Raw genomic sequence first — 14,425 nt, forward strand, 5'->3', positions numbered from 1 at the left:
TCAAATAATCTATAAAATACACTCCATATTATCTATTCACATTTTAATTGTTACAGAAATAACGCTTAAAAAAACTATGCAGTATGAAATTTTAAAAACACACCTTTAAACCACATATAGACCAAAGAAAAAATCATACTTGATATTAGAAGATGCTTTAAAAAAATGAAAACACTAAATATCAAAATTTGCAAACATAAAGCTAAAGCAGTACCTCAAGGGAAATTTATAGTCTTAAACGCATATTTAAAAAAAAATTTTAAAAGACTGCAAATTACTAACCTAAAGATACAAGTAATTATAAAAAATATCAACTGAATAAAGAAAAAAGAAAGAAAATCATACAGGAAAAATAATGGAAAACAAAAATTAAATAGAATTAATAGAATTAAAAGTTGGTTCTTTGAAAAGGATAAGAAGACTGATAAACTCCAGCGACACTGATTAATGAGAAAGTGAACAGGAATTAATACTCTATATTAGAAATGAGAAGAAGGACATAACCAGAAATAAGGCAGAAATAAGAAATTAAGAAAAAATTATGAAGAACTTTAAGATAATACATTTAAAGCATAGATGAAATAAGCAAATTTCTAGAAAAATCTAAATCACCAAAATCAATTCTCAAAGAAATAAAAAATAATTTGGTATTATAATCATCAAAGAAATTGAATTAATTTCCCCTAAACATCTGACCCAGAAAGTTATACTAGAAAGTTCTAGTAAACATTGACAGGAAAGATTATTTCAATCATACACAAAATCTTTAAGAGACTAGGAAAAGAGATAATATGCCATAACTGTTTTTTTTTTTTTTTTTTTTTTTTTTTTGAGACGGAGTCTCGCTCTGTCGCCCAGGCTGGAGTGCAGTGGCGCGATCTGGGCTCACCGCAAGCTCCGCCTCCCGGGTTCACGCCATTCTCCTGTCTCAGCCTCCCAAGTAGCTGGGACTACAGGCGCTCGCCGCCTGGCCCGGCTAATTTTTTGCATTTTTAGTAGAGACGGGGGTTTCACCGTGTTAGCCAGGATGGTCTCGATCTCCTGATCTCGTGATCCACCCGCCTCGGCCTCCCAAAGTGCTGGGATTACAGGCGTGAGCCACCGTGCCCTGCGCCATAACTCATTTTTAAGGTTTGTACACCTTTAATAATAAAATGCAGATGAAGAGAGAAAAGAAAATCAGTTTGATCTCACTCACGAGTTTAGTCACAAAATTTTTAAAATATTAGCAAACCAAATAGCTGAACACACACACTCATACACACACACATTCATGTATATCCATGTCTATAAAAAAGCAACACATTGTGAACAAGTTGGATTTATCTCAGAAATACAAGTTTTTATAAAAAGTATAAAATATAGCAATATAATTTATTACCTTAAAACGTAAAAGGAACAAAACACATGATTCTCTCAACAGATACAGAAAATCAACTGATAAAATTCAATATCCATTTAGGTTTTCAAAAAGTCTATAGCCAATGTCCTACTTAGTGATGAATAATCAAAGCATTTTTTTGAAGAACAGAAACAAGCCAAGGTTTACTCTACTGGCATTTGTATTGGTGATTGTTATAAATGTAAAACAAGCAAAAAAGATGAGGTAGGGAGAGAAAGCAAGATAATTAAAAAAGAAAGAAGAAACAAAATTGTCCTTATTCATGCATAGCATAATTGTGAATGTACAAAACTCAAAAGAAATCTGGGGTCAAATTATTAGAATTATAGTGTATAGCAAGTCCAAGTGTTGGAGAGAACATAGTCTAAGACGGTCTCAAATACTGCTAGTGGGATTGTAAGTTGGTCAAACTTCTTAGAGATACAATTTTCTTCAACCTAGCAACTCCATTCCTAGGTATATACCTTAGAGAAATTCTTGCATGTATTTACCACAAGACATATACAAGAAATATTAGTAGCAGCATTTTCTGAAATAGAAAAAACTTAAAATTAATTCAAATAACCATTGACAGAAGAAAGATAAATTGTTGTAGACCATATAATAGAATGCTAAAATCATGGTGCAAAACAACAAAAAAGAACTACAGTTATGTCCATGAACATAAATTATTTTAATACACATAATATTGAACATAACAGTTTGCAGAAGAACAGACACAATATAATATCTTTCACATAAATTTCAACAATGGGCAAAACTGAATAACCTATTCTTAAGTGGTAAAATGATTTTTAAAAACAGGAAATTATAGATATAAAATTCAGTATACAGATAATCTCTTAGGGGGATTTTGGAATGGAGGAGGGGCACATAGGAAGCTTCAAAGAGACTGATAATGTTCTCTTTCTTCAGCTAAATTCTGGATTGACTGATGTTTATATATTGGCTAATATATTGGTAGTTCATATGTTGATGGTTATATATTTTATTTAAAAAACCAAACGCTTTGTCCTGGCACCCTCACTAGAATAAAAGCTATTAAAGTCTCTTTGTCGGACACCTATAGCTTCATCAATCCCTTCCTTCAGTTGTGCTGTTCTACAGCGCCGCCAGTTTTCACTGCCTCTGAATAATCTAGACATCAAGGGGATAACATGTCTGAGGGATCACGAGTGGGAAAAATGATAGGGTGAGATTCAGTGGACTCTCATAAAGATACAGCTCAGTAGACCCCAGTGATATCCAGACTTCACCCACATTCTAGAAGGAACCTGGCTTCCCTCTTGGCAGCTGGAAATCATGGCTTTCTGTGGCGTTTTTCGAGTTGCTTGTCCCTTGGGATCAGTGAAGCAGCCGGTCCTTTTTGCATTTTTAGCACTACGTGTAGTGGTGTCCTGGAGCTGGCTCCTATAAGCTGGCAACAGCTTGGGGAGGCAATTGTGGGTGAGCATCTCTTGCCAACTCTGCTTTCAGTGATGTCACACTGGCAACTTGAAATCAGCCCTTCTGGGAGTATTTACAACCCAGGAATCAGCAAATGCTAAAATCAGGTCCCCTCCCTTCCCCCATCCCTGCCCCACAACCAGTTGTTAAGCATCCACCAGGACACCACTGAATGTAACACAACCTTAACATCATACGAAGGGAGGACACGAGCAGGCTATTTCCCAGTCCTACTGGGATGAAGTGAAGGAACCAGCAAGAGCCAGCAGATAGCAAGGAAAGTGATCCCTAGCCGCCCTCACATTTGCATAATACACTCCTACCAGCACGATGACAGTTTACAAATGCCGTGACAACAACCCAGAAGTTACTACCTTTCCATGGCAATGACTCAGAGAAGTTACCGCCCCTTTCCTAGCAAGTCCTAAAACCTGCCCTTTAATTTGTATGTAATTTAAAGTGGGTATAAGTGGGTATATATTCAGTTGCCAACAGCTCATACATTGCTGGCTGTGGGCACACTGCCTATGAGTTACCCCTGCTCTGCATGGAGCAGTACTGTTCAATAAAAGACTGCTGTCTAACATTACCGACTTGCTCTTGAATTATTTCCTGGGTGAAGCCAGGAACTCTCCTGGGCTAAGCCCCAGTTTTGGGGCTCACTTGTGTTGCATCAATATAATAATCACTTATGACTTATGGTACAATGAAACGAAAACGGATTCAAACTAATAAATATCTTCAATCACAGAGCCTGCCTGCCCCATTTGTATGGAACTATGAAGAACAAGCACTCTGGACTTCCCCGAATACTTATATCCCCCCTGCCTGGGTGGTTCCGGGTGTCCATTTCCATCAGGTCTGCAAAAGGCCCCAGGCTTTTGGGAGACAGAACAGGGAAGTCTCCAAATCAGTGACTACAAAATAACAAATCTTGCTGAAATAAGATTTTTAAGTTCTTAACATTACCAGAAAGTCTATGCTGTTGTAAACTGCGTCCTTGCCTTTTCTGAACTGGAATCTATATTGGCATAGAGGGAAATTCATGACTTCTACTATCATTACATGAAAACTGTGGCATCTTCTCCAAATCAGAGTCTAACTGAGGTGGTCATAGGTCCCAGAGAAAGTCTCCGAACCAGTTTCTAAACCAAGAAAGAGATTCCTGAAGTGTGCTTCATGCCTGCTTTTTCAGAAAGCCCCTAACAAGTGGGGTATACTAAAAATGCCAAGAGGATCGTCCTGACAGGCAACATTAACCCAGAACACTAGACTTATACTCTCCGATATTCTGACCTTCCCCCTAGATGCTGTCTTCTCTCTTGCTGACTGATAAAATCCTCACAAAGATGTATTGTACTATTATTGATTGATCTGGCTTCAGTAGTTGAGAGGTTTAATTACACCATCATTTGTACACTCCATAATTACCAGTTTGTTCCTTCATAGGAAAGCATGAGGATTAATTTTTATTTGAGTGCTAACATTTATAAAACTTACACTCTTCTTGGAGAAACAAAGAATTTTTTTAAAAAGATCAGTTTATGAGTTCATAACAGCCTCCAACTAAATCAGCCCCTAGAGCTTAAACAAATTAGTCCCTCATAAGGAGTTTCGCTTTATGCAGCAAGTGCTTATTAAATAGCTAACTTTCAGGCGCCATTCTAGAGGTTGAGCACCCAGTAGGAAGCAAACCAAATTTGGTTTTTGCACGTATAGAAAGAAAATTGAACAAATACACAAAAGAAGCACAAGTAATGATAGAAATACAGAGTGTCATGGAAACAAATGCCAGAAAAACCTACGCTAGTCCAGGGCTCAGAAAAAGACTTCCCTGAGGAAATGGCACATAAGCTGGGATTTAAGAGCTTAGTGGGAGTCAGCCAGGTAAAGAGGGGAAGGAGAAGTAAACCAGTGTATACGATCATTTTGAGCCACCTTTCCCTGCACAGACTGAATTGGTTTTTTAAAAAAACTTAGTCTTAATTTTGATTTGGCTATTATTCAGCTATGTAACCTCAGCTGAATCTCCTAACGGCCATTCATCTCAGCATTATCTGCTAGAATGAAAGACCTCTAAAGTTCTACTCAATTGAAAGACAAATATACACAGATTACTATTCAGTTAGTATAAGTAAAACAGCTTTTTAAAAATAAGCTTTGAGCAATATATCAGTGTTTCTTGCAATAGGTGTGACTACTCACAGAAACTCCTTCAGGTAAAAATACTAGATTAAAAAATTCTTCTTAATGTGTAGCAGAGCTGACGGACCAGAAAGAGAATTTTTCAGTGGACAGAAACAACAAGACAGCATGAATCTATAGAGGTAAGTAAACTCGAGCTGGAGCTTGAATGGAGGTAACTGTGAATCTCTGGTGGCTTAGCTTCTGGCATTCAGAAGACTGCAGAGCCTGAGTGTCACATCATTAAAGGATAAACAACACAGAACTTCTGCCATGCTTACTAAATGGATATTGTCCCCAATATCATGCCTGTCTTAGACTTGCTCTATGTAAAAAAGAAACAAAAGTCCCCTCAGCCAGTTTCTAACCATTAATACAAACTTGCACTACCATAAGAAAACTACTCTTTCTAGCTGCATTTGACCTAATACTGACAACTCGCATTGTTATGCATTTTAAACTTTCGTACCTAAATTACTACTGAGCTAGTTTTATGGGGTCTGTAGTAATTATAGTTTTATTCCTATACAAAGGAATAAATATTAGACTAAATGTCAACTTCTCAAAAACAATTGGAAGTCAGAAGAAAATGAAATGATAGTTTTATAATGCCAAAATCAAAGTAACTCAGTTTTGTGCTCCCAAATTGTTATTCACAGACAATCTTTTAAGAATAAAGGCAAAATAAAGGCATATTCAGGAGCTGTGGCTTTCAGTTGAAAGTTATTGCCAGCCTACAGATACCTCAAGAAATAGGCCTGAACGACAAAGCAAGACTCCATCTCAAAAAAAAAAAAGAAAAAGAGAAAAAGAAATAGGGAAATGAATATCCTGACTCCACTCTTCTCCCTTTCTTGTTGTCTGAACCTAAGCAGAAGTCAGAAACTAGGGGTATTCTTCCAGTTTGAAGAAAGATATACAAAAACCCAAAGCCTTCAGGGACACTGAGCAGAAACAAATGGCAGGCACCCAAAATAATGCCCCAAACTAACTTTATAAAGCAAGAATTACCTCGATTCCAAGCCAGACAAGGACAGTACAAGACAGTAAATTACACGCATCACTCATGAGCACAGAAGCAATAAAATGCTAAATGAAATATCAGCAAACTGAACTCAGCAGTGTAAAGAAAATGTACTATATCAAGATCAGTGTGGATCACTCTAGGAATATATGATTGGCTCAAAATTAGAAAATCAATCAACATAATTGACCAAAATAGCAGATTAAAGGGGTAAAAAGCCTCACTAGATTACAGCATATGATAAAACAATTATGTGTAATAAAAAGGCTTACTCAACTCTGAATAGAGTAAAACATTCTTAATATGGTGAACATATCCACAAAATATATATAGCTAAGTCCGGGCATGGTGGCTCATGACTGTAATCCCAGCACTTTGGGAGGCCGAGGTGGGCAGATCACCTGAGGTCAGGAGTTAGAGACCAGTCTGACCAACATGGAGAATCCCCACCTCTACTAAAAATACAAAATTAGCCGGGTGTGGTGGTGCATGCCTACTAATTCCAGCTACTTGGGAGGCTGAGGCAGGAGAATTGCTTCAACCCGGGAGGCAGAGGTTAAGGTGAGTTGAGATCACGCCTTTGTACTCCAGCCTGGGCAACAAGAGCGAAACTCCATTAAAAAAAAAATAGATATATATCTATATCTATCTATCTATATATCTAAAATCATACTCTATGGAAATTTAAAGACACTTTATTAAAATAAGAAACAAGTCAAAGATATCTACTATCATAATTATTATTTAGCATTGTACTGGAAATCCTAGTGTGTGCATTAAATAACAACAAAAAGGGAAAAAAGGTATACCGATTAGAAAGAAACAAAGAAAACTATCATAATTCACAGATGACTGATTATCTACAAAGAAAATCCAGGAGAGTCTACAATCAAATTATAAGAATTAATGAGTTCTAGGCTGGGCACAGTGGCTCATGCCTGTAATCCCAGCACTTTGGGAAGCCAAGCCCGGCGGATCTACTGAGGTTGGAGCTTGAGACCAGCCTGGCCAACATGGTGAAACACCGTCTCCACTAAAATTACAAAACTTAGACAGACACGGTAGTGGGTGCCTGTAATTCCAGCTACTCAGGGGGCTGAGGCAGGAGAATCACTTGAACCCTGGAGGCAGATGTGGCAGTGAGCCTCAATTGCGCCATTGCGCCATTGCACTCCAGCCTGGGCAACAAGAGCAAACGCCATCTCAAAAAAAAAAAAAAAAAAAAAAAAAAAAAAAAAAAAAAAAGGCCTTAATGAGTTCTACAAGACTGCCAAATAGAAGATAAATTAATATAAATAATTTTAACTATACACTAGCAACAGTTAGAAAATGAAATTTTAGGTGGGGCATGGTGGCTCACGCCTGTAATCCCAGCACTTTGGGAGGCTGAGGCTGGTGGATCATGAGGTCAGGAGATGGAGACCATCCTGGCTAACACGGTGAAACCCCGTCTCTACTAAAAATACAAAAAATTAGCTGGGCGTGGTGGCAGGCGCCTGTAGTCCCAGCTACTCAGGAGGCTGAGGCAGGAGAATGGCGTGAACCCGGGAGGTGGAGCTTGCAGTGAGCCGAGATTGCGCCACTGCACTCCAGTCTGGGAGACACAGCGAGACTCCATCTCAAAAAAAAAAAAAAAAAAAAAAAAAAGAAAAGAAAATGAAATTTTAGAAAAGATACCATTTAAAAGAACAAAAAGTAATATACCTAGCAGTAAATCTAACAAGATTCATGCAATATCTTAATGTAGAAAATTATAAGCTTTGGATAAAAAACTTTAAAGAAGAAATATGTAAATGAATAAGTAAATGGAGAGATATACCATGGTCATGTGTAGAAAGACTTAATATCACAAAAGATACAAAATTTTCATAAATTAATCAATAGACTTCATACAAATCCAAATACCAAAAAAAGAGCATTTAACTTGGCAATGTGATTCTAAAATGTGTGAGAAAAGTCAAATACCAGCCAGGGCTGAACTAAAAAAGAAGCAGGCTGGATGATTTGCCCTTCCAGATGTTAAGGCTTATCATAGAACAATAGTAATTTGCAAATTGTGCTATTCATAGAGATAGTTAAACATCACAGTGGATAGAAAAGAGAATCCAGAAACAAGTTCTGCATATACAGAAATCTATATAGGACAGTGCATACAGTGCATATTATTGGGAAAATATGCCAGAAAATTTTTTACCCATATAGAAAAATAAAAATATGGATATGTTATGGACTGAATGTTTTTGTCCCTCCCAATTTATATGTTGAAGCTCTAATCCCCAGTGTGATTGTAACAGTATTTGGAAATGAAGCCTTTGGGAGGTAATTAGGTTTACATGAAGTCATGAGGGTGGGGCCCCCATCGTAGGATTAGTGTCCTTATAAGAAGAAGAGAAGAGACTAGAACCAGAGCTGTCTTCCTGTCTCCATCACATGAGAGCACAGTGAGAAGGTGCGCCAGGAAGAGAGCCTCACCAGGAATGGAATCTGCTGAAACTTGGTCTTGGATATCCCAGGCTCCAGAACTCTAAGAAATAAATATCTATTGTTTAAGCTGCCCAATTTATGGTATTATGTTATGGCAGCCCAAGCTGACTGATATATGATGCCTATATCATACTATATAAACATTTCCATTCTAGATGGATTAAAATCATAATTGGGGAAGACAAAACCTTAACACTTCTTATAGAAAGCATAGGAGAAATATCTTTCTGACATAGGATAGGGAAGTACTTCTTAAGTAGACACAAATGCGCTAATTTACAATGGAAAATACTGACACATTTTATTAAACTAAACATAACCTCTATTTATTAAAGACACCATAAAGTGAATAAAAAGACAGCTATAAACGGAGAGATGATGTTTGTAAAACACATAGCCAACAAGGGATTTGCATCCCGACTGCTTAAAGAGCCTATGTGAATCAACAAGGAAAGGAAAATACTAGAGTAAGTGCTGAACAAGAATTTTCATAAGAAAGAAAACATGAATGACCAATAAACATATCAAAAGATGGTCAAACCAGGCAACTGAAGAAATACCAATAATACATAATTTTACATACATGCACACACATACATTAATCAGTGTGGCAATTGCAAGAGTTGGAGAGAAAGTGGAACACTAGGGATTATTACATTTCAACAGTGGAAGGATCAATTTGTGATATGTGAAAATGACTGAAAAAGACTGTCATTATCTAGAAAAGTTGAACACATGTATACTTTACCTCTATCAGGGATACACCCTAGAGAAATGATTGCATATGTGAACCAAAAGATGCGTACAAAAATCTCTGCAATATTATTCAGGATCACAGAAAAACTAATAACATCCTGAACATCATCAATACAAGAATGCTAATTTGTCATATATTAATATTAATACAATGGAATATTATATAGCAATGAAGATACATAAGCCACAGCTGCTCTACTTATTTCTATTATTAAATGCCATAATCAATGTTGACCAATGGAAAAAAACTAGTCAAAGAAGAGCTATAAAAGGCCAAAATAGACAAAACCTAAACCCATATTGTCATATCTATATGCATATGTATTTTTAATATCATGATATAAGTAAAATTAAAGATAGTAGTTTTCTCTTGGCAGGACTGAACTGAGAGGGAATGTAATAGAGAACAATTTGAGGGTCAATAAAAGTACTGGTAATGTTCTAGTCTTCAACTAAATGGTGGGCTCAGTCCTGTTTATTTAATTATTCCTTCATTAATCCATATTATTACATTTACTATATTATATGCATTCTATATTATAAAAAGGGAACCATGGCAAATCTCAGATCTTTATGTTCAGTCTCTGTAAAAAAAAAAAAAAAAAAAAAAGACAAAAAAAACCAACACAGTCCCAAATAACACTTTTAAAAATGGAACTTAAAAATATGGCAGACTATGAAATAGCCTGTAATTTCATTGACAGGACCTACCCTCTCCCGTGGCCATCCAAAGGCTTAGATCAATGCTCAGAAGATTTATTGTTTGCCTGAAGAAACAACTGAGAAATCTGAAGCCTGAGGGTTATTGGTTTTCCTCCTTGATAAATAATTTCACATTCTCCTTATGGAAATCCAGGATTTTCCAACAATGGAAAAGAAAACCTTACTCCCAAGAGAATGCTGAAATGGCAGTGATCTCAGGGCCAGAAGGTCTCTACCACCTGCCACTCCATATTCTTGTCCACAGGAACCTGTCCTAGGAGTCGTTCCCACCAGGGATCGTCAGCCTTATCCAGATTTGTATCAGCCACTGTGCAGTCAGTGTTGCTCTCACCACAAAGTCTCTAGAAGGCAACTCTCAGCAACATCCTCACTGAACTTTCTAATAATCTCTCCAGCTATTTTATGGAATCCATTTGTCAAAAAATGTAAGTTGATGTCTCATTAGATGGTATGACCAACACCTCCCTACCATACCTGAGATAAGACATAAGTTCAAGGCACCTCACTGCAGCTGGCAGTGTCTCAGCTCCCATAACCAGAGAGACTTAGTAAATACCCCAGTGAGAGGGGTGATGCCTGAGCCATTGGTATCTTTGTATAAGCAGCCTTCCCATTTTGTTTCTTTAAACGTTCTCTCATGTTGCTTCCTGATTTTGTCATTTGGGATTTGGGAGACAATCCTTGCTTTCCCCAGCATCCATTGTTGGGTTTCCATGTATTATTATCTTTTAAGATAAGGAGACCTATTCCTTCGCCAGTATCCCAAATCACCTTGGTTTCATCAGCTGCTATTCTCTGCACCTAATCCAGCTCCAACTCCTTTCTTTCCTCATCATTGTGATAAAAGCCAGCAGAATCCCATGCTACATTTTGTTTATTTGGATAGCAGCACAAAGCTGGCACTGGAACCTTGTGGCATGTGGAGAGAAGGTGTCCCACAGGGCAACCAAAGCATGGGTGAGTTCCTAGTTTATAAAAGTGGCTAAGAGGGTACTGGTGTAGCTATTTGGTCATTAGGCAGAGGTTAGTCTTTCACTAAATAGGCTCCAGACTCAAGCTGAATCAGTGTCTGAACTGAATAAGGATGGTGGTGCTTGGTCCCTCTGGATGCCATGGCAGAGAAAGAGAGCTACGCTGGCCTCAGAATATTTCATATCCAAGAAGAGGAACTAACAAAGTTATCTCAGGGAATTTGGACAGGTGAAAGAAACAAGTGGCCTTAAAATATCAGAGTTACCTAAGAATGTTCAATTTTGCTTTCTATTTCTGGAATGCCAATACACCTCAACAGGATAATGAAAAGGATGTAAATGGAGTAGAAATATCACCTCTGAAATCTTGTGTTTAAAATGTAGACATAGATGTATTGTACCACTACACAGCACCTTTGACTTCTCTTCTGAGCGCTAAATTTGATGTGACTGTCGACAGATTAGTTTTGCCATTATCTATAGTTTCTTTCCAGACTTCCCTCCTTGTAGCTTGGATTTTGTGAGTTTTACATTTAAAAATGTGGTTCCAACTCTTCTCAACCACTCCCACTTGTAGGGTTGAAGTTGAGGATCCAATCATGGGAAATGCTCTTGAGCCAACTTGAGAACACAGGTAAGTACCTACTGTTCTCAGAGTCAGGTAATGGTCTCTTAGCTGCAGACTATGATTAATAGAATGCCGGGTTGCATTTAGCACAAACAACCTGAAAAAACTCTAAAGAAAATGAGGTATGGAGGACAGATAACACCTGCGTCTCTTAGGGACTAGCTAAGAATCTGAAAGTAGAAAAGAGAGAAAGTTATTCTTTAATGTTTGCATGTAATAACACTTGGAAACTTCAAAATCAATGTTGTTAAAACCCTGTTTCTGAAAAGGTACAAGGAGGTTCTGAAATAATTGCTACATGCACACTGATATGAATTTTACACTTTGCCCTCAAGATAATGTGTAAGTAATCTGTTTTCCTGCTAACTAAGATGCCCCCCACCACCAAAATGAAGAAATGCTGGACTCACATTGGTGACATATTCGATATCCTTCCAAAGGATGCACTCCCTGGGGAAATCAGCCAAGTCTAAGAAGTGATCCACCACCACTTGGCCGATTAAGTCATGACGAGAGAACCTGTCAAAGTCGTACACAGAGAAGTGAAGCTTCCGTGCTTCAAGGTCATTGTAGGAAACCGGAAATAAAAACACTTCATCAAACACAGGGTTCAGGGTCTTTCTGTGAACTTTAGTCTGGTGTTTTGTTTTCCGATCAGGAAGCAAATAGATCTTGACATAAGGATCTGAAGTCCCAGAAAAGTCCTTGGCGGGCAAATTGACAGCTTTGTGAATCTTCACTATGAGCTGTTCTAAGTCACAGTCATATTTTAAAATGAAGTTCAGTTTCCCACAAGCCTTGCTGTTACTCTGTCTCCCGTCATCATTATCCAATGACCTCTGCTTATATAACTCTGGTTTAATTCTACCAATTCCAGTCAACTGTTCCTGTTTTTGAAGCTGCTGGATATTGAAGTCCGGGTTTGACAAGTTGAGTTGTCTTCGGATTGAATTATGCCTTCAATGAAGAGCAACACAGAACAAAGTTACAATCTTATTAGCTATGGGTCTCTTGGAAACTTTTGCCTGGGATGTAGGTAGACTGTTATGTTTTGTTAGGAGCTTAGAACTGTGGGCTTTTTTTTTTTTTTTTTTTTTTTTGGCCTAAATTCAAAATGCTCATCAGTGTGAGTAAGCTGTTCCCTAAGGCTTGAAGCTCAAAACCGAGGGTTGGTATCAGGAAATGAACCTAGGAGCATGTGACCTCGGAGCTTTAAAGGTTTAATACACTTTCTAAACTGTCTAATATGCCATTAAAGAAGCTTATTCATCTGGTGGAATGTAAAGATTTGTACAAACTGCTTTAAAAATAAAATTATTCAACTTTATATATAATATCATTCCGAAATTGAAATAGCCAAGTGTTGCCTTAAGAAGAATGAATCTTTCTCTAAATTACACAGAATTTCTTGCCACAGGCTTATAGCTTTATAAGGATATAAATTCTTACTGGTTCAAATCAAATAATTTCATCACAAGAACACAGCTTTTGCTCATGCAAAAATGTATGTGACTGGGATGTGTCTGTATGTAGTGGCTCTGACAGGTACAAGTGGGATATGTCTGATTGTAGTGGCTCTGACAGGTACAAGTGACAGCATTGGGATTGTGTTTTTGCTGTACACACGGGTGATTAGTGATCAAGAGGACAGGTTTTATTTCTGAAATAAACACTAATGGCACAAAAATTAAAGATGAGCTACTATAAATGTATGTATGGATTCAACTGGAGACGTTGGATACTGTTACTTTTAAATTAAATATTTGCTACTGTAGTATACTCTTCACCCTGTAAGTGTATTGGTTTGGGTTAGAAGTTTCCCTAAAATTCTCTTTAAAGCCTGTCTGATCTGTGCATTTCTTCCCAAGTTGAGAGTAGTTATTACATACAAGGTTGTTTTTAAGGTTACTTTTTGTTGTTTTTAGCTCAGTTTAGAGTCATTATATTGTATTGTATGCATTTAGTCAACAACCTTAATTAAAATAGCCTCTTTACTAGAAGGTGAAAGAGAACAGCTGGGATGTCTCTTAGGGATTGGTAAACAGTTGGAGAGGCAGAGTAAACATTTGAATTTGCCCTTCTCTTCCTTCCTTCAGACAATGAAATAAAGATGTAAATATGGAATCAAGGGACCCCCAGATATGTTTGAAAGTGTTCTCTCTTGTCACCACAGATATTGCTATGCTGAGCATTCCTCTTTATCCTAAAATAGCCTCCTAATCACTAATCACCCACATGTATGACAAGAGTAATGTCACAGAGCTGTCACTTGTACCTGTCACATCTATCACAGTCCATAGCAAGCAGACATAGGCCAGTCACATACATTCCCACATGTACAAAAACTGTGTGGTCCGAAAGTTGCTGATGGGAGATTTTAATCACTTACAGAGAAATCCACAATCTTAAGGTGTCTCTGTATTTTATGATTTGGATGGGTGAGGGAGGGAAGACAGGAGTTGCTGTTAAGCATCTAAAACTGGCTTTCTGCGCTAGTGCAGCCAGGTCATTCCCTTGTCCAGAAGTGGAACCAATGTAGTGCTAGAATAGAGCTTGAGTCTCACTTTACTGGACTCTGTGGGCAGAAAGGACTGGGAGGCAGCAGAAAGTAGCCTGCTATATGCAGAGGTTGGAATAGGCTGGTGCCAGCCCTATTTCCCTTTGCTATTGATTTTTCTTTACAGACTAGATTCAAAAAAGGGCCATAATTGGGTCCTGCATCAGTTCCCACCCTTCTAGGTACTGTCTGGTAAGTGGCACTGTTTACATCATAAAAGTGCATCCTCAATATCCACCGGATGCTCCTT

At 37.7% G+C, this 14,425-nt stretch overlaps 1 protein-coding gene across 6 annotated transcripts in view; it reads right to left on the reverse strand.

The window, feature by feature from the left end:
* SYT9 (synaptotagmin 9) overlaps positions 1-14,425 on the reverse strand; it is a 224,080-nt gene that overhangs the window by 139,757 nt on the left and 69,898 nt on the right. For all 6 annotated transcript variants that reach the window (XR_010580903.2, XR_012423427.1, XM_005578751.5 and 3 more), the window contains exon 3: positions 12,029-12,575. Coding sequence is in view for 4 of the 6 variants with exons in the window: in XM_005578751.5 (XP_005578808.2) it covers positions 12,029-12,575 (547 nt within the window). In the remaining 2 variants the exon portion in view is untranslated. The remainder of the gene's footprint in view (positions 1-12,028; positions 12,576-14,425) is intronic.

Source organism: Macaca fascicularis, chromosome 14, assembly GCF_037993035.2.
Source record: "Macaca fascicularis isolate 582-1 chromosome 14, T2T-MFA8v1.1".
NCBI lineage: Eukaryota > Metazoa > Chordata > Mammalia > Primates > Cercopithecidae > Macaca > Macaca fascicularis.